General features: G+C 45.1%; 1 protein-coding gene across 1 annotated transcript; it reads right to left on the bottom strand.

The window, feature by feature from the left end:
* LOC100359168 (toll-like receptor 13) lies at nucleotides 1-25238 on the bottom strand. Its single transcript, XM_002720225.6, has 2 exons — nucleotides 24819-25238; nucleotides 1-5261 (listed from the first exon to the last, which is right to left on the bottom strand). Exon 2 carries the CDS (start codon nucleotides 5213-5215, stop codon nucleotides 2312-2314), a length of 2904 nt encoding a protein of 967 aa, XP_002720271.4. The 5' UTR covers nucleotides 5216-5261; nucleotides 24819-25238; the 3' UTR covers nucleotides 1-2311.
* Between the last annotated feature and the right edge of the window lie 1163 nt (nucleotides 25239-26401).

Genomic DNA, 26401 nt, shown 5'->3' on the forward strand with positions numbered 1-26401 from the left:
TGTGAACTTTTTTCTGTTACAATTTAACATTTTTATTATTTCATATTGGTTGATAGAGAAATTAACTACATAAAATCACTTCCAAACAATTTTAAACATAAATAGAACCCAAGGACTTTGCTAAAAATATGGGGGAGTACTAGTAATTTAATCCATGAAACTCCCAGGTAATGAACATTTATACATATGATGACATAAAGCAAACCCTTGAGGAATGGGTATGCCTTGAAATACAGCCCTGATCCTTTCCAAGACTAAACCAACAAGTGTGACAACATTTATCTAAGATGGTGGCAGTCATTTTTTGTTTAAATTCCAATCATAATTCCAGTTCTTTTCTCAGATGACGTCAGAGGCTAGAATTCATTCAAGGAAATAATTATCCCTTTACTGGATTCATTGATATTTTCTTTGGGAAAATCCTACAGGAAGATCGCCACTGGTTTCCTGCTTGGAGAACTAAATTGTGAGAGGCAAAGCTGCTATTCCTCTGGTTGATAGTCACACATGGGACCAGATTCACCAATGCGTGATCAGTGCCTGCACACAGGGCCCCACCCTCAGCAGAGCCCTGTGCTTGCTTTAATGCCCTGGCATATCTGTCTCAAAATTCTGAGTAATTCCAGAAAAGGCAGCCCTACATATGCATTTTACACTGGGCCTGCAATTGATGTAGCCAGTCCTGAGTACACAAAGGAATACACGTTTCCTAGACCATGTGTAGAAAATTTAGTCTTTGCTCCAGCATGACTGTCTCACCACTCCCAAAACCAAACCAGTTCTAGTAATTACTGCTTCACCTTTCCTGCCAAGAAGGACTAGACACGTACCTACATGAGCTTTCCTGCTAGGCTACAGCCATCACACTTTTCATGGTGTCATACCCCTCACATCACAGGCTGTAGTTTCAAGGAGTCCTAGATTGCCAGTGCTCAGAAGGTTAACCAGTGATCCTGCTCTTTTTTAGGCTAGCCATGTTATATTAGTTATGTTATTCAGGTCTTAGTTTATGTTTTGTTTTCCCTGTTGTGAAAGAATCAGGAAGAATGAGAAGGATATCTTCCCCCATCCAAAGGGAATGTGATCCTATGCCTGCTAAGAATCTCTGCCCGATTCCTTAGCTGATTGAGATCGCGCCAGGTGTGCAGGAAGTGGTGCGTGTGTGTGTGTGTGTGTGTGAGAGAGAGAGAGAGAGAGAGAGAGAGAGAGAGAGAGAGAGAAATGTCTGAAGCAGCTAAAGAGGTGAAGATTACCCAAGACCACAAAAGGAACAGAGATTTGCAGGTCCCTTCGGTGTTGGATACCCAAGACCCACCCTATCCCAAGAAAGTGGCAGCACTTCAGGAAGAAATGACTGTGCCCAATTTTAGCAAAAATCCAGTGCTGAGTGTTTCCCAGAAGCAGCAGTGTCCTCAGCTTGGACAATGGGCATACAAATGCTAATCCATGTAGACCAAAGACTGGAGAAACTGCCCCAACTTTTTTTCTTTATGTAAGAATACTAGAGGCCAGTAGGTAAGAATGAGGAAAGACTAATCTAAAATTTTCCACTAGTATAGGCAAACAGGGCCTCAAAATCAGATTATCATTTAATTTAAACAAAATGAAGTCATCTGCTATTTTTTTTAAGATTAATTTATTTATCTGAAAGAGTTACACAGAGAGAGAAGGAGACACTGAGAGAGAGAAAGAGGGAGAGAGAGAGACAGAGAGACATCTAGTGGTTCACTTTCCAAATGGCTTCAATGGCCAGAGCTGGGCCAATCCGAAGCCAGGGGCCTGGATCCAGGAGTGCTTGGGCCATCTTCCACTGCCTTCCCAGACCATAACAGAAAGCTAGATCAGAAGTGGAACAGCCGGGACTCGAACCGGTGCGCATATGGGATGCCGGCACTGCAGGTTACCCACTACACCACAGTGCCAGTCCCATTACATGTTCTTAGAAGAAATACCATTCAATCTATACCTGCAGGAACTGCTTTGAATTAACTAGCTGAGCAATATTCTCAAGCACATATGAGGGTCCTCCTGGTCCCCAGAATTTCAGGTGACTGGTTGTCCCAAGCCCTCCTCTTAATAAAAATGCATGCCTTCCAGATATCTGATCCCCCAACAGTTGCTGAAGCTTCCTCAGGGAGCCCCCTTCATTCCTTCAGTTGCCTAATGGATATAACCCAAATGGTCCTGGGTTTTGCGATCAGGAGCAATCTACGCCCTTGTACCTGCAGAGCTGGTACCTTTAAGTCACACTCAGCCTCTACAGATCTTGGGCAACATTAAACAGCTGAATCTGAGGTTACAAAGCTCCCAGTCACTCGGCCACAATTAGTCGTGCATTGTCTTGCTCCACAGTTTTGTTGCCCAATGCATTTCTAATGCGAGCCCAGAAGAGGGGCCTTTCATGGACATTGTCTGGCCAAGTGATAAAAGTCTGTCTGTTCACAAGTTTCCGGAGTCGGTGGTAATTGGACAACTTATAGTTGGGGATCTCTTCCAGGAAAATCAAGATAATAACATCTTCATGCTCGTAGAACATCTTGATGCTGGCCAGCTGTACTTCAAGCCGACACCATTCACTGTGCAAGTAGTGGTTACTGACCACACACAAAGTTTTCCGGCTGGTGTTGATGGCATTCTGGATGTTCTCAAAGATGTCCACACCTGGTTCAAAGTCCCGGTGATGGAGACAGAGCTTAAAGGTAGGCTGGCCACCTTCTTCTAGGGCTGGAACAAGCTCTTTGTACACCCACAGCTCATCTGTGGCAGAGAAAGAAACAAAGGCATCATAGATGAACTCCTTCTCTGACCTGTGCCATTTAGCTACGTACCAGGCTCTAAATATGTACAGCCCATACCACAGGGATGAAGTTATCTTGGCACTGAACCACGAGAAGACCATGGTCGTGAGGACCACACTGAAGGAACAGAAGAAGTAGACCTTTCCCAGGTCAAAATTACACAAAGCATCATCAAAATCTATCAACAAACTCTGAGAATCTGGATGCTGACAGGGGTAGCTCCGGAGGTAGGGGATATGGACATGAGCTGTGTTTGTTGACCAGTTCTTGAACCACAGATTGTCACAGTTGCACTGAAGTTTGTTCCCATAGAGATCAAAGTACGTCAAAGACTTCAAATTTTCCAGATGGCTTTGATTAATGATGTTTAACCTATTGAATCTTAAGGAAAAGACCTGAAGGCTTTCTAAGCCAGAGAACATGCCAGGAGTCAGCGATTCTAAGTTGTTGTTTTCAAGGCACAGTATCTTTAATTTCTTGAGTTTTTTGAATATGGAAGTATTTAAATAGAGACTCCTGTCTCCAGCTTTTGTTCCAGAGATATCTAGCCTTGTGAGGTTTATCAGGGGATCAAACTGCAGGTGGTCCAGGAATACCATGGGATTTTTCCCTAGGAGTAGCTCCTGCAAGCCAGCCAGCCCTTGGAAGAAGTTCACTGGAACAACCTGAAGTCCATGTGCTTGTCCTTCCAGGTTGAGTTGTTTCAAAGACTTGAGGTTCATAAATGGAGGAAATGTCAAGTTCCTTGTAGTTTCATATGTGATTTTATTAAAACCGAGATTCAAAACTTCCAGCCTTTCCAGGCCCAAGAAGAGGTCTTTATGAAAACCCGACAACCTGTTGTATGTCAGGTCAAGATTAGAAAGGTAAGCAAGGCCAGAGAACGCTCTTGCCTCTATAGTTTCCAGGCGGTTCTGAGAGAGAATCAGAACTTGGAGCTTCTTCAGGGATTCAAAGGTTTTGTATTTTAGAGTTCGAATATTGTTGCCTCCAAGATCTAGGCTCTCTAAGTTTGGAAGCTGGGTAAAGGAGTGTCTATCAATTGTCACTATCCAACAATAAGCCAAGTTGAGCTCCTTCAATGAATACAGCCCCTTGAAAGTCATATTATTGATTTCTGTGATGGGGTTTCCAGAGAGAAAGAGTGTCTGTAGGCTCTTCAAGGGAGAAAATGCAAAATCTGGAAGCCATTTAAACATGTTATGGCTCAGGTCTAGGGATGTCAAATTCTGGAGGGAACTCCAGGTCATGTTATTGACAAAGGAAAGTTGGCACTTTTTAAGATTCAGCTTTTGGAGGCTGGGCATAGCCACAAACTCATTGGCATCGAGGCGACCCAGATCCCTGCTTTGGCTCAAGTCAAGGGACAAAAGTCTGGTGCAGTTGGCAAGATGCTTGATGCCCTCTGCATCAGTGGAGATTTTCTGAAAAGTCAAAGCCTCTAATAGGGGCAAGTCTCTGAGCAGGCGGCACACTGCATCCAAGTTTAAGTGATCACCTCTGAGCTCCCGGTTGCTGAGGTCCACTTCCCTTAGATTCTGCAGGTGTTCGGGTGGAAGCATTTCCAGCTTCACTATTGTTGCACTTAGATTCAAACTCCTCAACTGGGGCAGAGTTTGCACATACACATGCTGAATGACTTGATGGCTATTCCGGGAGACATCCAGAGTGGTCAGATTCGGCAGGGACAAAGCAGAGAAATTTAACTTCATTAGCTTGTTCCCCTGTAGGCTCAAATGGGTCAAGGAAAGCAATGTCCTGGGGCTTTGATCCAAGGAGATGATACTGTTGATAGTGAGATCAAGATACTTCAGGCATGGAAGATGCTGGACTGCTTCAAGTACATTGGAAAAATTGGTAATCAAGTTTCGAGATAGGCTTAAATGTTTCAATTTGACAAGAGGGACAAAGGCATCGTGGTGAATATGGGAAATTTTATTGTGGTTCAGGAGCAAGGTCTCCAAGTTGGAAAGGCCCTCAAATGAGTTGTTCACACTTTGAATCTTATTTTCTACTAAATTCAAAAGGGTCAAGTTTTGGAGTCCCCAAAAGGCCCTCTCACTAATCTTCCAAATGGAATTCCACTCCAGTCTCAAGTCCACTAGAGCAGACAAATTAGTGAAGCTATGGGGAGGAAGGACCTGAATTTGGTTCTGTGTCAGATTGAGGTGAGTGGTATATCCAGGGATGTCACTAATGGCATCTGTCAAGTTAGTGATCTTCTTCCGAATGCACAACACATGGTGAATGTCTAATGCATACTGTGTGCATTTACTGAACCCGTATGGCTCTGCCAAAGACAGTAGAGAAAGCCCAATTAAAACGGGCCAGAGCTGCTGAGGAGGCAGGGCACTCTCCACGCCCATCGTGTCAGTCCCAGGCCTCAGATTACTGTAAGAAAAAAAATCTCTTTGCATGGGTGAGGCTCATATTTGAAGGAATGGTCTTTCCATCTTAGCTTTGCTGCAAAGAAAAGAGAAAAAATCAGTATAAATTTCTCCCCCCTAGTAAATATTTCTTAGCTGTTTTGATGGAAAAAAAAAAACTTTGTCCCAGAGGCAGGCGTTTGGCACAGGAGGTTAGGAGGCCACTTGGGACACCCAAATCCCATATCAGGGTGCCTGGATACGAGTCCTGGCTCCATTTTTTTTCTTTCTAATATTTAGTTAGTTGGTTATTTGGAAGGCAGAGTGACAGAGAGGGAGGGAGAGAGAGATTGAGAGATATCATCCACCTGTTGGTTCACACCCCAGATGGCCTGAACAGCTGAGTCTGTGTCAGGTCAGACAGGAGCCCAGAACCCCATCCAGGTCTCCTATGTGGGTGGCAGGGCCCAAGTACTGGCTCCACTTCTGATCCAGCTTCCTGCTAATGCACACCCTGGGAAAGCTTCAAGATGATGGGTCAAATGCTTAGGCCCCAACCTCCCATGTGGGAAACCTGGATTGAGTTCCAGACTCCTGATTTCAGCCTGGCTCTGCATATGGGGAGTGAACTGGTAGTGAACTGGTAGATACACAATCCTCTCTCTCCCTCTCTCTCTCTCTCTCCTTTTCAAATAAAAAAATTTTAAAGCTTTATCCTGAAGTTAACATCCAAAATAAATCCATTTCCAAAGCACTCCGTGTATCAGCAAAGACAACTTTTATTTCTCCTACAACCAAAATTATTAACACATGGAAGCTGGAAAGGCAATTGCACACTTGATTTAATAAGATAATTAAGAAGTTCCCCAGATCTCCTCTCACTCCTTATTATATCTCACTTGTTATTGGGGTTGATACCTGAAATTCTGCCACTGGAAACTTGGGGGTCTATGGATCTCAGTGTAGTTAAAAGATAATCATCCAGGCCGGCGCCGCGGCTCACTAGGCTAATCCTCCGCCTAGCGGCGCCAGCACACCAGGTTCTAGTCCCGGTCGGGGCACCGGATTCTGTCCCGGTTGCCCCTCTTCCAGGCCAGCTCTCTGCTGTGGCCAGGGAGTGCAGTGGAGGATGGCCCGGGTGCTTGGGCCCTGCACCCCATGGGAGACCAGGAAAAGCACCTGGCTCCTGGCTCCTGCCATCGGATCAGCGCGGTGCGCCAGCCGCAGCACGCCGGCCGCGGCAGCCATTGGAGGGTGAACCAACGGCAAAAGGAAGACCTTTCTCTCTGTCTCTCTCTCTCACTGTCCACTCTGCCTGTCAAAAAATAAAAATAAAAAAAAATAAAAAAAAAAGATAATCATCCAGGGTGGGCTTTCGGTTTAGCAATTCAGACACCAGTTAAGCTGCCTGTGACCCATATGATAGAAGCTGGGTTCAACCCCCAGCTCTGAATCCTAACTCCAGCTTCCTGCTAATGCATACCTTGTGAGGCAGTGGTGTTGGCTCACATAGTTGGGCCCGTGCACCCATATGGGAGACCGGGAGGAAGCTCCTGTCTCTTGGTTTCAACCTGGCATAGCCCTGGCTGTTGCAGCCATCTGGGGAGTGAAACAGCAGATGGGATTTCTCTCTCTTCTCTCTCTCTGCCTCTCAAGTAAATAAATAAATAAAATTTTGAAAGAGAACTATCCATGGCAGGGGGAAAAAATCCAGCTTCACAGGTCACCTCCATCTTAACATGAATGAATACAGGAACCCTTGATTTAAAGTAATTAATGTCACAACTTGTATTTGCATCTGTCAGGCAGGCAATACACATGTTATCTGCACAGTATATACCATTCATGGCAAGCAGAAAAACGATAACTACAATAAGGTTGGGTCTGTAGGTCACTTTCTGATGTGTGCTGCCCAAGGTTTCTCTAGTCTTGCCTCCCAATTTCAACCTTTCCCACAGTCACTTATGGTGACACAGTGAGAAGAATATCAGCTTGGGCAGATCTAGGCTCCAATCCTTTCACAGATTTATTACCCACCCCCATTTAGACAGAATCTGTTTCCTTATCCATGCAAGGGGACAGTGTTACCTACATCCTCATAATGTGCTGATTCAGCAGGAGAACTTAAAATGCCCAGCTCATGCTGCACATGTCCTGAAGCACAATAAAAGCTTATTCTCTTCTTTGCCCCTCAATTCTAGGCTGACACCACCACACCATCTTTGTGTGGGTCTTCTAGACCTTATCGCAGGAGCACTGGTAGCCACAAAGGAAGGAGAAAAACAATACAGTTGAGGTGGGCTGTTTCTTTCTTTTGTATATATTCCCATAAGCACACAAAGATAAGTGATATATAAATATAAATATTGTATAAATATATATTTATATAAATATAAAATTGCACTGGTTGCAATTTTAGAAATCACAAAAACAAATATCTTTTATAGAAACCATATGGGCACTGGTTCAAGTCCCGGCTGTTCCATTTCTGATCCAGCCCTCTGCTATGGCCTGGGAAAGCAGTGGAAGATGGCCCAAGCCCTTGGGCCCCTGCACCCACATGAGAGACCCGGAGGAAGCTCCTGGCTTCAGATCGGTGCAGCTCCGGCTGTTGTGGCCATCTGGGGAGTGAACCAACAGATGAAGGACCTCTCTCTCTCTCTGCCTCTCTTCTCTCTGTGTAACTCTGCCTTTCAAATAAATAAATAAATCTTAAAAAATTTCAGGATGTATTTCTTATCATAAGGTTTAGTGTACAAGCGTAGCATTTAGTATTTCATTTAATATGAAGGTATTAGAAAAAGTTCATGAAAATGGCTTTAAGGTATAAGTTGATTTTGGTGCAAAAATTTTTTGAACTCTATGCATAGTTTTTTAATAAGACACATTTTTCCATGAACTTTTTGAAGTCTCCTCATCTGGTACTTCTGGGCATTTTAGTTAAAAAATTGGCACCAGGCCTTCAGTTTACAATGTAATCCCTTATTTCCAAAAGCTGGTTTTATAAGAAATTAAGGTTTGGTCTACATCATTTCTTTTTTTTTTTTAAGATTTATTTTATTTATTTGAAAGACAGAGTTACAGAGAGAGGTAGAGACACAGAGAGAGGTCTTCCATCCGCTGGTTCACTCTCCAGATGGCAGCAACGGCTGAAGCTGTGTCAATCTGAAGCCAGGAGCCAGAAGCTTCTTCCGGTCTTCCACGTGGGCCATCTTCCACTGCTTTCCCGGGCTATAGCAGAGAGCTGGATCGGAAGAGGAGCAGCCGAGACTAGAACCGGCGCCCATAAGGGATGCCAGCACTTCAGGCCAGGGCTTTAACCCTCTGAGCTACATTGCCGGCCCCTGTCTACATCATTTCAACCTGCAACAGCTTCCCCCAAATATTATGTACCATGAATGGCCTAAATAGTAGATTATTTACAAGAAAGGGATTTTACATTTTTGTTTTAATTTTTTTCCTACAGGTGCTGCCCACAGATCTAGAAAATTCAAGCAGCACAACGTGACACACAGTACAACAGCCTTGTTCTCACTCTAATCCTCCAATCCTGCTCCCCAGAAGTAACCACTCATCATTTTTTTCTGTATCCATCCATACAGAAAATGTCTAAAATGTCACCAAGGAGAGTATAGGAGCCTACTGGATGCCAATGCTGGCAGAGGGGAGCCCCAGTAGGGGATAGAAAGGTACACAGAGGGGGAAGGTAGGAGACATCAAAGACAAACTTCTCTCACCAAAAAAAGCACATAATTAAATATGTGGATGTTGTCTAGCACAAAGCTGCCACAGAAATTCTAAAGCTGCACTTCCCAAAATACCCAGAACTTGGCCTCTCCCTACACATTTAAGCAGGAAAATTTCTGAGAAGGGGAAAATACTGTCAGCAAATATGTGGGTACTTCAAAAAGTTTGTGGAAAATGAAATTAAAAGATAAGTTTATTTTGATGCAAAAAATATTGTAACCGATGCATATGAGGGCTCATCAAAAAGTGATGGAATGTATATTGTGGAAAGATTATGCATGGATTTCAAAATTTATTTGCACAAAGATAAATTTATTTTTCAATTCCATTTTTCATTAACTTTTTAAAAAAGATTTTTATTGATTTATTTGAGAAGCAGAGTTACAGAGAGGCAGAGGCAGAGAGCAAAAAGTCTTCCATCCACTGGTTCACTCCCGAAATTGCTGCTGCAGCTGGAACTGGGCCAATCTGAGGATAGGAGTCAGGAGCTTCTCCCAGTGTAGGGGCCCAAGCACTTGGGCCATCTTCTAATACTTTCCCAGGCCACAGCAGAGAGCTGGATAGGAAGTGGAACAACCCAGGCCATAGCAGAGAGCTGGATAGGAAGTGGAGCAACTGGGACTCAAACCAGCACCAATATGGGATACTGGTGCTGCAGGAAGATGCTTAACCCACTACACTGCAGTGTCGACCCTGTCCATGAACTTTTTGAAGGACCCTTGTGTGGAATATACAAGCTAATTTATTCAAAGTAAAACACAATTGGGTGTATTCTCCTTTAGCTACCAGATTCCATCCTGATCCTCTTCTGTCTAATATAGACTTCTATTTTAAATTTTTACCTATTTATTTTATTTGTTGGAAAGGCAGAGAGACAAACAGGTAGAGAAAGACCTCCCATCTATTGATATACTCTCTTAATGCCCATAACAGCTGGGGTGAGCTAGGCCAAAACCAGGAGCTGGGAACTAAACCAGGTCTCCTATGTGGCTAGCATTAGTAGGGAGCTAGAATTGAGAACATAGCTGAGACTCAAGCCCATACACTCGCACACAGGATATGGGCATCCCAAGTGGTATCTTTTTTTTTTTTTAAAGATTTATTGATTGATTTATTTGAGAGGCAGAGTTACAGACAGAAAGAGGGAGAGACAGAGAGAAAGGTCTTCCATCTGCTGGTTCACTCCCCAAATGGCCACAACAGTCAGAACTGGATCTATTTGAAGCTAGGAGCTTCTCTGTGTCTCCTCTGTGGGTGCAGGGGCCCAAGCACTTGAGCCATCTTCCACTGCCTTCCAATGCCATAGCAGAGAGCAGAATTAGAAGAGTGGCAGCTGGGACTCAAACTGGTGCCCATATAGGATGCTGGCAGTGCAGGCGGAGGCTTAGCCTACTACACACTGGCCCCCCAAGAGGTATCTTAATTGCTGCACTAAATGCCCACTCCCATTTACACTTGTGAGTCAACATTCCTCTCTGTGTCCTTTGCTGTGCAGTGGCCCACTGACAACAAGCCTTCTCCTTCCTAGTCCTTATCAGAATGCCCCTGCCAAAACTGACTTTCATTACTAAGTGGCGTACCCCACAGAGGAGAGGGAGGAGCTGCATTTCTGTCCTCACAGGAGCCAAGCCAACTGAATGACATTGCTTTGACTTACAAGGCTCCCCATGAAATGCCCACTGTAGAAACTGCCAATCTTGGCAAGGGAGCCATTCAGAGAGCTACTCAACTAAGGCTTTCCAAAGCATGCACTGCTCTACAAGTACTTGCACAGACAGGAACTAGTCCTAAAATTAGTACCAAAACATTAGCTCACCAAACTCCTTGGGATTTCTTTCTCTTAAGCCTTGATACTTCACTTCAGGTTAGGAAATTTTCATTGGTAGACCAAAAACCCACTTCATTTACTTTTTAAATTAAACTTTTTTGAGATAATTATACATTCACTTGCAGTTACAGGAACTAATATAGATGCCTTACACATCTTGCCTGGTTTCCCCCAATGTTAACATCTTGCTAAACAGCGTCATAACCACAGTATTGACCTAGATGTGACCCACCAATCTTGTTTAGGTTTCCCCAGTTTTACTTGTATCGTGTGTGTGTGTGTGTGTGTGTGTGTGTGAATTTTGCTCTATAAAATCTGATTGCACATGCATCAAGGTATATTTGTATATCCACCACCACAGTCAAGATACAGAACAATTATATCACCACAAATAGCCATTAATTTGTTCTCACTTCTATAAATTTCCCATTTCAAGAATATTGGATAAGAGAATGGAATCTCTCCCCCCATCTCTCTCTCTCTCTCTCTCTCTCTCTCTCTCTCTCTCTCCTTCTCCCTGTAATTTTCAAATAAATAAAATAAATCTTTTAAAAAATACAGTGTTGGATAAATGGAATCTGATGCAGCTCCCTGCTAATGAGCCTGGGAAGGCAGCGGAAGATGACTCAACTACTTGGACCCCTGCCAACCATGTGGGAGACCCTGATGGAGTTCCAAGCCCCTGGCTTAGTCCTGGCCCAGCCCTGGCTGTTGCAGATGGAATATCTCTCTCTCTTTCTCTCTGCCTCTCAAATATGTAAATAAAGCTTTAAAAAGAATAACATTTCAGGACATAAAGTGACTTGTCAAAAGAAAAACCATGGTTTAGTGGGCATTTGGCCTGGTGGTTAAGATGCCAAGTGGAGTGCCCACATCCCAAATCAAAGTGCCTGGGTTTGAGTCCCAACTCTTCCCAATTCCAGCTTCCTGCTAATGCAGATCCTGGGAGGCAGCTGATAACGACTCAAGTAGTTGAATCCTTTCACCCGCATAGAAGAATTGGATTGAGTTCCTGGCTCCTGACTTTGGCCTGGCCACGCCTGAGCTACAGCAAGTGTTTTGGGAATAAACCAGAGGACGGGTGATCTCTATCTCTTTGCCTCTCAAATACATATATACATACATCATTTTTGAAATTAAAAATTTTTTTCATGGTCATCTTTCTATTTGATTATTGTTTATAGCCCTTGCCTATATTCCTATAAAATGAGGATCTTTTTACTTGCTGAATTCTTTATGTGGTGGGGCATTAAGCCTTTGACTGTAATGTAATTTAAAAATATGTTCTCTTAAAAATGGAAGAATGAAAGAGAAAGAAAAATAAATTAAAAAATAGAAAAAATATTTTTTAAAGATTTTTATTTATTTATTTGAGAGGTAGAGTTACAGGCAGAGGCAGAGAAAGAGATCCTCCATCCACTGGTTCACTCCCCAGATGGCCACAATGACCGGAACTGGGCTGATCCAAAGCCAGGAGCCAGGAGCTTCTTTCAGATCCCACATGTGGGTGCAGGAGTCCAAGCACTTGGGTCATCTTCAACTGCTACCTCAGACCATAGCAGAGAGCTGGATCAGAAGAGGAGCAGCTGGGACTGCAACCATCATCCATATGAGATGCCAGTGCTGCCGGCAGAGGATTAATCCACAGCACTGGCCCCGAAAAAATATTTTAAAAATAAATAACTATTTTTTTATTTTATTTAAAAGGCAGAGAGACAGAGATTGCATTACCCACCAGCAGGAAGTTCCCTGTGGTCTTGGAGGAAAGCAGAACTGAACTGAGGGCCATGGAGGCAAATGGAAAGTGAGGGGAAGAACGGTTTTGTGCTGCTGAGGGTGGAGGTGGTGGCAGGGACCTCTTGACCGTGCTGAGGGCTAGAACCATGTTTGAATTCCTGGACCATTTCAGGAAAACCCAAGATAGGGGCAGAAAGCTACTGTGCAGATCACTGGGGTCTAGAATTACTTGTGCAACAAGAATTGGTAGCAAGTGGGGTTGAAAGGGATGGGTGGTAGGGTGGATTGCAGAGGGGAGCTGTAAATCACCAAGATCCGGAAGGGCTGACTTTAAGGAACATGCAAGAGGCTGATCCAGAAAACCACAATGTACTTAGGTCCCAATCACTAGGGAGCTTTGAGAGCAGATGGGGCTTTGGACACTCTGGGTCTTTCCCAGTTGACTTTTCAGTTGGGAAGTGAGACGTGGAAAATGGCACTTGGACAGAATATGGTACAGGCTACCACTAACTTTGATTCTGTGGATGAGATTAGAAGACAGTTCGAGGAAGATGAACCCTGAAATTCCACTAAGAAGTACCTAGGCTGATTGCCACCCACGTTTTCCTTTCCTAACAGAGACCAAGATTTTCTTGCTGATCCTAGCCCTAGATATAACCACTGAGCTTCACTGCCAATCTAGCCTTAAAAAGTAATTATAGAGTCTCAGATCTGAAAGGGAACTCCAAAGGTCATCAGGATGTTGAAGAAGGCCCATTCCAAATAAAGGCAGGAAGAGAAAGTCTGCAATATTCTGGGCTATAGAAATGTTTGTAGGGCTGGCATTGTGACATAGCAGGTAAAGCCATGGCCTGCAGTGCTGGCATCCCAGATGTGTACTGGTTCAAATCCCGGCTGCTTCATTTATGATCCAGCTTCCTGCTAATGTTCCTGAGAAAGCAGTGGAGGATGGCCCAAGTGCTTGGGCCCCTGCACCCACATGAAAGACCCAAATAAAGTTCCTGGCTCCTGGCTTCAACCTGGCCCAGCCTGGGCCATTGCAGCCATTTGGGGAGTGAACCAGTGCATGGAAGATATTTCTCTCTCTCTCTCTCTCTCTCTCACTGTCTATCACTGTCTCTCCCTCCATCTCCCTATAACTCTGCCTTTCAAATAAATAAAAGAAAAGAAAAAGAAATGTTTGTGTACTGGTTCCTCCAGGTTCTGATCTTCCAGCCTTTATTCTCTGCAACTTAAAACTATGATGTTTTATTTGACTGTTCTACTACTACACCCCAATAAGCTCATCTTTTAATTACATTTTCCACAGACCTTTTGAAATCTCCTTGATATGAATAAACAAAATGTTATGAGTTGAAGTCTCCAAGCTTAGTTAAACAACATTCAAAGATATTTAAAGGCTTTATACGTATAATTTTGAAAATGTTTACTGCTGGCTATCTTTGAGAAATTATAAAGAACTAAATATTTTAGTTCAGTGGATCAACAATGTTATAAAGTTGCTCAAACAGCTAATACAATATTGGATTAAATTAATGAAATATTTGTCCCCCTGCACTAGAATTGTTCTGTTGACCATATAGCCAGGGCAGCCAGGACTGGGCTAGGCCAAAACCAAGAGCCAGGAGCTTCTTCCAGGTATCCCACGTGGGTGCAGGAGTCCAAACACTTTGTCCATCTTTCTTTTTTTATTATTTATTTATTTATTTGAAAGTCAGAGTTACAGAGAGAGAGGTCCTCCATCCGCTGGTTCACTCCCCAGATGGTTGCAACAGCCAGAACTGTGCCCATCCGAAGCCAGGAGCCAGGAGCTTCTTCCAGGTCTCTCACATGAATGTAGGGGCCCAAGGACTTGGGCCATCTTCCACTGCTTTCCCAGGCTATAGCAGAGAACTGGATCAGAAGAGGAGCAGCCAGGACTTGGAACCGGCACCCATATGGGATGCCGGCACTGCAAGAGGAGGCTTTTACCCACTGAGCCATAGCACTGGCCCCGGGCCATCTTTCACTGCTATTCCAGATGTGTTAGCAGGGTGCTGGATCAGAAGTGGAGCAGCTGGGAGTCAAACTGGCACCCATATGGGATATCGGCACTGGAGGTGGTGGCTTTACCTGCTATGCCACAGCGCTGGCCCCAGGGAGCATATCTTCTTTATCTTTGAATATATGAGGGTGTTTAAAAAAGTTTATGGAATAAAATGGGCTGATGTTGTGTTTACAGTGTGTTAAGTCACCACCTGCGACTCCAGCATCCCATATGGGCACCAGTTCATGTCCCGGCTGCTCCACTTCCAATGGAGCTCCATGCTAATGGCCTGGGAAAAGCAGCAGAAGATGGCTCAAGTACTTGGGCCCAAGTACTTGAAGCTCCTGGTTCCTGGCTTTGGCCGGGCCCAATGTTGGCTGTTGCAGCCATTTGGGGGGGGAGCCAGTAGATGAAAGATCTCTCTCTCTCTCTCTCTCTCTCTCTCTCTTTGTCTCCCCCCTTCTCTCGCTGTAACTCTTTCAACATAAATAAATAAATATTTTTAAAAAGTTTATGGAAAATGGAAATAGAATATAAGTTTATTTGATAAGATGCCAAAAAAAACAACTTGAAATCATGAAAGGATCTTCCAAGAGTTCATGGGAAGTGTGTATTGTGAAAAAACTATGCATACATTTCAATTTTTTTACCCAAATAATCTTATCTTTTAATTCTGTTTTTCCACCAACTCTTTGAAGTACCAGATAGGGTGGTCAGAACATAATACAACCTCAGCAAAAATAATACAAGCTCAGCAAACATGAGCTGAGTTGATTTGCTCTCCAGCACACTTTATGGATAAACTTAACCAGAGATGGGGCCATATAGGAATGATCTGTCTTTGAGCTACCAAGCTGTCAACACTGAGAATCTGCAAACGTGGCATAGAGGATGTAGAGGGGAATTCCTGTGTTGCTGGGAAGGTTGGACTACAAGTTCCTTAATGGCCCTTCCAACTCTGAGTCTATGGCTTTGTTTTTAAATTTTAAATTGGTTTTTTGGGGCCGGCGCTGTGGTGTAGCAGATAAAGCCGCTGCCTACAGTGCCGCCATCCCTTATGGGCACTGGTTCATAGTCCCAGCTGCTCCACTTCTGATCCAGCTCTCTGCTATGGCCTGGGAAAGCAGTAGATGACCCAGGTCCTTGGGCCCCTGCAGCCACGTAGGAGACCTGGAAGAAGCTCCTGGCTCCTGGCTTCTGATCGGCAGACCTCCAGCTGTTTCAGCCAATTGGGAAGTGAACCAGCAGATGGAAGGCCTCTCTTTCTCTCTGCCTCTCCTCTAACTCTGACTTTCAAATTAATAATAAAATAAATCTTTAAAAAATTTGTTTTTGCCACTTCCTTCCTTCCTTCATTTATTTTAAATGGCAGACAGAGATAGGCAGACAGAGAGAGTGAGAGAGAAAGGGAGGGAGGGAGGGAGGGAGGGAGAGGGGGAGGGGGAGGGAGAGAGAGAGACAGAGAGACAGAGAGAGACAGAGAAATGAGAATATCTTTCACCCAGTAGTTCACTTCCTAAAAGCCCCTAACAGCCAGGGCTGGGCCAGGCCAGAGTCAGGAGCACAGATCTCTCGTGTGGGTGGCAGGGCCCCAGGTGTTTGAGCCATTATCTACTGCCTCCCAGGATGCACATTATCAGGAAGCTGGAATCCTGAGCAGAGCCAAGACTTGAACACAGGCTCTCCAACACGAAGCGGCATCTTAACCAATGGGCCAACAAACACCCAGCCCTATGGATTTCGTAGTCTGCTTGTACTCTCAAAAGATGGCACAGTATGGTGGCTGCAAGTATGGAATCTGGATCCAGATTGCCAAGACTGAACTTGTGACCCTGCCGCTTGTTAACTTTATGGCCTGGGACAAATACTTGACCTCTCAGAGCTTCAATGTCTTCATCTGTAAAATCGAGATAATAATTTGTCTTAATGCATTTTGTGTGGGTAATAATAATACCACAGACTGGGTTGATTATAAAGAGGATTATCTGGGCTCACAGTTCTGCTCCTAGGTCAAGGGGCTACATCTGGTGATGGCCTTCTTGCTGGTAAAGTCTTGAATTTTGAAAAGTTTGACCCTAAGGATAGCTCAAAGGAAGGCTGACTTCCAAAGCCCAGTATAAACTGTCCCTGATAATGTGACCCTACACCATGCTTGCTTTTAGGAGGCCTCTCCATGGATTTTTTTTTCCTTTGCCAATCTGAAATGTCAGGATCCTATCTCGGAACCCTTGAATGGTGGAAACATGCAAGCCACTTTCTCATCTGTTGGTCAATGCTGGCGATGCTGCACTAAGGAGGGACTCTCTCAGCTTTTGGACCTAAGGCACACTTGCTGGTTTAGCAGACATTTGCAAAGCCAGTCCCAGCTTCAGTGAGTCATCCGCAGCAAATCATATATTTTCTTTTTTTATAGAAAACTTTTATTTAATAAATATAAATTTCAAAAATACAAATTTTGGATTATAGTGATTTTCCCCCCATAACCACCTTCCCACCTGCAAACCATCCCATCTCCTACTTCCTCTCCCACCCCATCTTCATTAAGATTCATTTTTAATTATTTCCATGCATCTGTAGCCCCATCAGTAATAGCTCCCTTCAGCCTGCCTGCCTAAGGATCAAATGCAGTTATGGAAGTACACAGTCTTGCATTTAATGCTACTGTATTTACCTGTGTTCAACATGCATCAACCCCAAATGCACATGAACATGACCCCATATTTATGCACATTTATTATGATAGGAAACCAAGAGATAAAATGATAGGTTGGCTTAACTGCAAGCAGAAGTTCACATTATTTCACTGATGGTCCAGAATTCAATATTTACATGAATGAAATAATTATTGCCCTGAAAAGCCACTTTTAACATAAGTATTATAAAAAGTTGAAATTCCTGGGGCTGGCGCTGTGGTTTAGTGGGTAAAGCCGCTGCCTGCAGTGCTGGCATCCCATATGGGTGCCAGTTCGATTCCTGGCTGCTCCACTTCCGATCCAGCCCTCTGCTATGGCCTGGAAAAGCAGTAGAAGATGGCCCAAGTCCTTGGGCCCCTGTACCCACATGGAAGACCCGGAAGAAGCTCCTGGCTCCTGGCTTCAAACCAGCACAGCTCTGGCCATTGTGGCCAGTTGGGGAGTGAACCAGCGGATGGAAGACCTCTCTCTCTCTCTCTCTGCCTTTCCTTCTCTCTGTATAACTCTGACTTTCAAATAAATAAATAGATCTTAAAAAAAGAAATTCCTCCCTCCAAAAAAGTGTACCCATGTAATGGAGATGGTTTTGCTGTCATATACACCTTGGCATCATATATGTATATGTATAGAAGTGTATATGGCATCGTATACACCTTGGCAAATGTGAGTAGCCCCCCTCACTGGTCTTTTCCTCATCCTTGCCTGCCTCCTCCACACTTTAGATGATGACAAGCACTCATCCCACTTCTAAAATGGAGAAGTGAAAGCAAAAGTAGTCCCTAGCCCAAGCTCACAGACTGTGTCTAATGGAACCTAGAACAAATAGGAGATGATGAAATAAGAGAAAGAACTAGAGATGACTAGTTGGAAGTACAGAAGGTTCAGGGGTCCCACTGTCCTTCATTCACTGTTTCTGCAGCATCTCTACTTCCAACCTCTTCACAGAGGAGGCCAACTGCTTCTTTCAGATCTTTCAGAGAGGACAGAGAGCAGTTCTAACAGCTAGATCCCAGCATCTCTACCAAGAAGCACAGTTGTCACTCTACCTAGGCCTCAGTTCCATCACAGAGGCAGGCCCTGAGCCAGGAAATGCCATCTGATCCTACAACTCCATCCTGTAACTCTGACAAGGGAATGGAAGGCCCATGACAAAGACAACACACTCCCAAGTAACTTGCCCTTAAGAAGAGAATGAGGCAGGGCCGGCGCTGTGGCGTAGTGGGTAAAGCCGCCACCTGCAGCGCCGCCATCCCATATGGGCACAGGTTAGCATGCCAACTGCTCCACTTATGATCCAGCTCTCTGCTGTGGCCTGGGAAAGCAGTAGAAGATGGCCCAAGTCCTAGGGCACCTGCACCCGTGTGTGGGAGATCTGGAAGAAGCTCCTGGCTCCTGGCTTCGGATCAGCCCAGCTCCAGCCCTTGTGGACATTTGGGGAATGAATCAGTGGATGGAAGACCTCTCTTTGTCTCTCCCTCTGTCTGTATCTCTGGCTCTCAAATAAATCAATAAATCTTTAAGGCGGGGGGTGCTGCGTCATAGCTCACTTGGTTAATCCTCCGCCTGAGGCACCGGCATCCCGTATGGGCACCGGGTTCTAGTCCCGGTTGCTCCTCTTCCAGTCCAGCTCTCTGCTGTGGCCCAGGCAGGCAGTGGAGGATGGTCCAAGTGCTTGGGCCCTGCACCTGCATGGGAGACCAGGAAGAGACACCTGGCTCCTGGCTTCAGATCAGCGTAGCTCTGGCCATAGCAGCCTTTTGGGGGGTGAACCAACGAAAGGAAGACCTTTCTCTTTTTCTCACTGTCTAACTCTATCTGTCAAATAAGAGAGAGAGAGAGAGAGAGAGAGAGAGAGGGAGGGAGGGAGGGAGGGAGGGAGGGAGGGAGGGAGAGAGGGAGGGAGGGAGGGAGGGAGGGAGGCTCTCTCTGCTGCCTGAGCAACAGAATCACCCAGGGATCCTGGGCCCCACCCGCAGAACCTGTTTTAAACAAATGCCCAGGTGCACAGCCAGGATTAAAAGCTAAAGTGCTAACTCAGTAGTCCTCAAACATTAGCATGGGTCAGAATCACCTGGAAAGCTGCTGTAGTTTAGGGAATTTAAGGACCATTCTTACCCTTGACCCCCCTCTCTAGACCAAGTGAATCTAAAGCTCTGGGAGTTCGGCCTGGCAATTCATGGCTTAACAAGCCCCCAAGGTGAACACATTTCATGTATTTCATATACTCAGATTTAGGAGCACACTGATACTTCCCACGCTCTCCTCCCTCCCGCTTGCACTCCCACCCTCCCTCCTCCACCCTTTCTTATTCTTTCTTTTTTATTTTTATTTTATTTATTTTATTTTTTATTTTTTTGACAGGCAGAGTGGACAGTGAGAGAGAGAGAGAGAAAGGTCTTCCTTTTGCCGTTGGTTCACCCTCCAATGGCCGCCGCGGCCGGCGCACTGCGGCCGGCGCACCGCGCTGATCCGATGGCAGGAGCCAGGAGCCAGGTGCTTTTCCTGGTCTCCCATGGGGTGCAGGGCCCAAGCACTTGGGCCATCCTCCACTGCACTCCCGGGCCACAGCAGAGAGCTGGCCTGGAAGAGGAGCAACCAGGACAGAATCCGGCGCCCCGACTGGGACTAGAACCCGGTGTGCTGGCGCCGCTAGGCGGAGGATTAGCCTAGTGAGCTGTGGCGCCGGCCTCTTATTCTTTCTTTAGCCTTGATTTCTAACAACCCCCTGGCCTCCCCCTCATTTGGCCCCTGCACCAAATTACTGCTGAGGAGATCAGAACTAGCCCGGTTACCAAGTCACCCTCTACTCGGCACAACACTACAGAAACAATTAGTGCACAACCCTTCCAAGGTCACCAAGACTAAGCAGAGGAACACACACACACACACACACACACACACACCTGTGGGGAGCAACTGGGAGCAACTCGGACTAGACTAAGTTACTGGAATTAAGACTTATTCTATGCATCTGCTCTCCCACAATATGGCGCTGGGAGAGGAGGAAACAGCTTCTACACAGCTGCCTCCAGTTCAACCAATAAACAGCAGGACCTGCTCCTGATTGGAGGAGAGCAGCATACTCGGCGTGTGGGTAGCAGAGTTGGGATTGGTGGAAGAGGACTATAAAGGAGGAGAGAGACAGCATGCACCAGGAACATCTATCTGAAGGAACACCTGTGCAGCCCCCGAGAGAGCCGACCGGCGGTGTGCCGCTCCCCCACAGAAGTGGGGAAAGTGGCTAGGGGGAACCGCCCTTCCACGGAGGTGGAAGGGACGGTAGCCAACCCGGGAAGAACCAGCAGCAAACCCGGGGAGGGCCGAGCAGACAAAAGAACAACGCAGGGTCCTGTGTCGTTCCTCCACGAAGACGGGGAGCGACAACACCCCTCTAGCCTAAACGGTGACTTGATCAGCCCTCACCCTGACTGTTGATGAGCAGCTTAATATGTTATCCCTCTTAGTATTTTTTTTTGTTCTACTTAATACTTTTGGTTGAATACTGTAATCAATACACAATTCTTAAGTGCTGAAACTTAACTGAAAAGTGTTTGCTGTTAAATATGAGTGGGAATAAGAGAGGGAAGAGATGTGCAATTCGGGACATGCTCAAGCTGACTTATCTCAAACAGTAGAGTTAGAAACATACCAGGGGATTCGAATTCAATCCCATCGAGGTGGCATGAACCAATGCCATCTCACTAGTCCCAGTGATCAATTTCTGTTCACAATTGATCATAATGATAGGACTAAGAACCAAAGGGATCACATAAACAAGACTAGTGTCTGCAAATACTAGCTGATAGAATCAAAAAGGGAGAGAATGATCCAACATGGGAAGTGAGATACACAGCAGACCCATAGAATGGCAAATGTCCTAACAGCACTCTGGCCTCATAATCAGCCCTTAAGGCATGCGGATCCGGCTGAAATGCCCATGAGAGTATTTCAGGCATGGAAAGCCAAGACACTCTGGGGGAAAAAAAACCTAAATGAAAGATCTCCGTGAGTGAGATCCCAGTGGAAAGAATGGGTCATCAAAGAAGGAGGTACCTTTCTCTGAAGGGAGGAGAGAACTTCCACTTTGACCATGGCCTTGTCTAAAAATGATCAGAGTCAGTGAACTCAGGGGGCTTCCATAGCCTTGACAGCTCATGACAAGAGCCTAGGGTGATTACTGATGCCATAAGCAAGAGTGTCAATTTGTTAAGTCAACAACAGGAGTCACTGTGCACTTACTCCTCATGTAGGATCTTTGTCCTTAGTGTGCTGTACATTGTGATTTAATGCTATAACTAGTACTCAAACAGTATTTTTCACTTTATGTTTCTGTGTGGGAGCAAACTGTTGAAATCTTTACTTAATGTATGCTAAACTGATCTTCTGTACATAAAGAGAATCAAAAATGAATCTTGATGTGAATAGAAGGGGTGAGGGAGTGGATAAGGGGAGGGTTGTGGGTTGGAGGGACGTTATGGGGGGGAAGCCATTGTAATACATAAGCTGTACTTTGGAAATTTATATTCATTAAATAAAAGTTTAAAAAAAATATCACCTCTACTTGATAATGTCAATTTTCCTCTCAACCCTGGGACCTCTACAACTCCTGGTCTCTGACAGGCAGGGCTGGCCTAGCAAGGAACAGCAGTCTTTCATCTTGGTGTTTTCTAGGGCCTGCCTAGTACAGATTGCACATGTCCATCACCAGCCAAATCAATCATTTTCTGTTTGGAAATAAGCTGGCCTCTGAGAACAAAAGCCTGATCTTGTCACAATTACAAGGGTCACCATTCCTCAGGACAATGCCTGGGTTTCTTCCCAAGGGCCAATGATTCCAGTGTGGTTACTCACACCCTTCAAAGAACATTCCAGAAAGCAGAAGGGACCACGGGACTGCAGGAAGCTGAAAATGTGGGAGAGGAGACCTAGTGTTTTTAAAAAGCAGAGCTTCCTGACTCATTCTAACCGATGACTCACACTTGTGAGAAGTACAACACTCCTTCAAACACTGCCCACTCCATCTGTGAAAAGGCACTGTGAGAGACTCAGTTGAAACGTTGCTGTAAATTCAAATATAAATCACTATTTAATACTATTCTTAAGGCATGTGTTTGGCACAGTGGTTGACACCTCTTGGGATACCCGCACCCCATATTGGAGCTCCTGGATTCAAGTCCAATTCCAGCTGTCTGCTAATGCATACCCTGGGAGGCAGCAGGTGCTGATGGGTCAAATGCATGCAGATTGAGTTTTGCACTCTTGGCTTTGGCCTGGCCTAGCCCCAGCTGTTGTAGTTAGGGAATGAACCTGGAGATGGAAGATATCTCTGTCTGTCTCTCTTTCTCTCTCTGCCCTTCAAATAAAATAATGACATCATATTTAAAAATGAATACATATTCTAGGATTTCTCTATGGAGTTGAGCAGAGTGAATGTTTCCATTACACCCTTGGAAGGCTCTTGACAATGCTGTTATTTGAACATTGGGGTGGGCATGCAGGAGATGAGAGGGAAAGCCATCCAGAGTCCATGCTCTCATCTACAATGGTCTATGGGCCAGAAAGAATGCCCAGAAAGAATATACCTCAGACTTGCTTAGCACTTTACAACTTAACAGTCTTTCACATGATTCTCCATGATGAAAGGAGGCCCAGGTAGCTTGAGCTAGCATTGAACTAGCAAGTGGTATATGTGACTGAAAGTCAAATCCAGCTCCGGTGACCTCAAATCCTGTGCCACAGCCATTCATCAGAGGCAGTGCAAACAGACCCTGATGCTTGCTCCCTAAAGGCTACTGTAGGGACCCTGGGTAAAGTGGGCCCAGAGTTCTGTCTGGAATTGTACTTTTTCCTTCTAGTTACTTGCTCTTGGTACATCTGAGGTTGGTGAAAAGAACCACTGCAGTGGTCAAAATGAAAATTAACTCTATGGGGGTGGGCATTTGACCAAGCAATTAAGTGCCAGTTAAGATCTCTTGTCCCGGGGCTGTATCGTGGCATACCAGGTTAAGCCGCCACCTGAGACACCCACAACCTATATGGGTACTGGTTCAATTCCTGGATGCTCCACTTCTGATCCAGCTCCCTGTTAATGTACCTGGGAAAGCAGCAGAGGATGGCCCAAGTGCTTGGGACCCTGCAAACCACGTTGGGAGACCCCAGATGAAGCTCTTGGCTTTAGTATGGCCCAAGCCCCAGTTGTTGCAACCATATGTGAACTGAAAGAGGGGATGGAAGATCTCTCTCTTCATAACTCTTTCAAATAAAATAAATACATTTTTTAAAAAGATCCTGGGGTCAGTGCTATGGCATAGTAGGCTAAGCTTCTGCCTGCAGTGCCAACACCCCATATGGGCGCTGGTTCATGTCCGGCTGCTCCTCTTCCCATCCAGCTCTCTGGTATGGCCTGGGAAAGCAGAAGATGGCCCCTGCACCCATGTAGAAGACCCGAAAGAAACTCCTGGCTCTTGGCTTCAGATTGGTGCAGCTCCAGTCCTTGTGGCCATTTGGGGAGTGAACCAGAGGATGGAAGATCTCTCTATCTCCCCCTTTCTGTCTATAAATCTACTTTTCAAATAAACAAATAAAACCTTTTTAAAAAAGATCATTATCCCATGTCATAGTGCCTGGGTTTGATACTTGGCTCCAGCTCCTGACTTCAGTTTCTTTCTGGGAGACAACAGTTATGTCTCAAGTACTTGGGCCCCTACCACCTACAAGAGAGACCTGGCTCCTGGCTTCAGTCTGGCCCAAATCTAGTCATTTTAGGCCTTCAGTGGTGAACCAATAAATGGAAGTCCCCCTCCCCCTTCTCTCTGTCTCTTCCTCTCTCATAAATTAAAAAATAAAAATATCTGCTTGCAAAATGAACATTTAATCTTTCATATGGTACTTAGCTCATTAGAATTAACATGAAAGTATGTTTTTAGGAGTTGGTGTTGTAGCATAATGGGTTAAGCTGCCACCTGCAACAATGGCATCGCATATGGATGCTCCACTTTTGATCCAGCTCCTTGCTAATGCACCTGGGAAGGTAGCAGAAGATGGCCCAAGTGTTTGGGCCATAGCAACCATGTGAGAGACCCAGAGGAATCTCCCGGCTTTGGCCCACCCAGCCCTGGCCACTGCAGCCATTTGAGGAGTGAACCAGAGGATGGAAACTCTCTCTCTCTCTCTCTCTCTCTCTTTCTCTTTTTCTCTCTTTCTCTCACTCTCTCTGCCTCACTGTAACTCTGCCTTTCAAATAAATAAAATAAATTTTAAAGTACATTTTTAAAGCATTGTAATAACTTGCACAGCAGATTCTGACTAGTAGTTACAGCAGCACAATTTATAGGATGTACATGGGAAACCCAAATTCTGAACAGCTGCTGAAGCCATTGAGTATGAATGGAGAGGTATAAGTAGCAGGGAGCAGGGGGGCTTGTGGGTATGAAAATAAATGCTAGTCCACTTCCACAAAATGCCACTGTCCATCTGGAGCGAGTTACTTTGAAGAAGAAATAATTTTCTTGATCCCTCTGTCTCTAGTAATGCTACCTATCTCTTGGTGCTATTCTAGGAAACTCATGTCTTTTCCAGAATTCCTTATACATTGTGGGACTGCTGTCAAGGAAAACAACATACCTTTGAGTAGCTCTTAGTACGTGTTCCTTTCGTTCGTCTTTCTGTAGCCAGATTTTCTTTCAAATAAGGACCTTCTCTAGTGGGAATCTTCCAAACCTCAAGATAATTTCTCAAAGCTCTTACGACATGGGTCCGAAAGCATAAAGCATTTTGTTCCTCTTCAGACTTCGTCTTTTACTGTGTGTGTCAGGGAGATTTTTCAAAAGTGCCCAAAGCCTGCTTGCTGCATTTCTGATGAGCGGATTTCACCTTCTGCCCACCACAACTTCCTCCAGGTTTCGTACTCTTTGAGAGCTCTCGAGCTGCTTAGCTGGTTCAAGCTCTGTGTTCGGAGCAGTTCCACCCGGCATGCCCAGATTGCACGTGTGAAGTGGTGAAGAGAGACCTCTTTCCCCCTTTTTCTTCCTAGAATTAGTGTACTTCCTCTTTGTCAAGGTCTCAGCTGTGGTCAAGCCTTGTGATCAGGCCATCTGACTCTGCTTCCTTCCACTCTGATCCCTTCATTCTACCTCAGACTTGGCTGCCTGTTTGAAGAAATTTCCCATGTTACCTGGCCTTTACTTTGGTGTAGGGTACAGAATTTGTTCTTTCTCTTAGAAGGATGGGCAAGAGAAGCTTGTGAGGAGACTGGATCCTGAAGCTATCACGATATCAACAATTGATTTGAGGTGACTAGCAGAGGCCAGGAAGAAGAAACACCCACAAAAACCCTTTTACAGGGTAGCCCTTAGCGGAACTAAGACACATCTAGCTAGACCGTGGTGCTTTAACCTTTGTACCCTCCGCTCTCCATAGCTCTAAAAGCAACAGGGCCCAAGGTTGCCTCCTGCCAGTGTGTCACACTCCAGAGCTGGGGGAGTGCCTTTTCCTTTGGATAGCACAGGACTCCTCACTTTTAAGCATTGAAACCACAAGGAGAGATGTATCTCTGTAGCAATGCCCTCTCTGGTGGTGGCGGTGGCAGGGAATACTCACCACACTCTCATACTATATATCCTCCCTGGTTTTATAATAACAGTTAAAGGCAAAAATCCTAGTGCATTTATGATGTGCCAGGCACTATACTAAGTGCTGTATATGTATGTATGACAAACCACTCTAAGTAGTGTCCCAATTTTTATTTTTTAACTTCCATTGGTGGACTTGGGCTATTTTATTCCAAATAATGTCACTACTTTTTAAAAAATTGATTATTTATTTTATTTATATCAGAGAGAGAGACTGTAACAGAGAGGCAGACAAAGGTCTTCCATGTGCTAGCTCACTCCCCAAATATCTGCAACAGCCAGGACGGGGCCAGACTAAAGTCACGAGCCAGGAGCTTTATCCTGGTCTCCCACATGGGTGGCAGGGACTGAAGTACTTGAGCCAGCATCTGCTGCTTTTCTGTGGTGTACAGTAGCAAGAAGCTGGATGGGAAGCAGAGCCAGAAGTTGAACCAAGGCATTCCAATATGGGATATGGGGGTCAGAAGCAGCAAATTAACCTCTGCGCCAAATGCCCACCCAACACAATTTTAAATGAGAAAACAGAGGCACAGAATGATGAAATAAGTAGCCCAAGGTCACTCAACCAGCAAAGAG

The sequence above is a fragment of the Oryctolagus cuniculus genome, chromosome X, assembly GCF_051225735.1.
Source record: "Oryctolagus cuniculus isolate XC-2025 breed Fujian yellow rabbit chromosome X, ASM5122573v1, whole genome shotgun sequence".
Classification (NCBI taxonomy): domain Eukaryota; kingdom Metazoa; phylum Chordata; class Mammalia; order Lagomorpha; family Leporidae; genus Oryctolagus; species Oryctolagus cuniculus.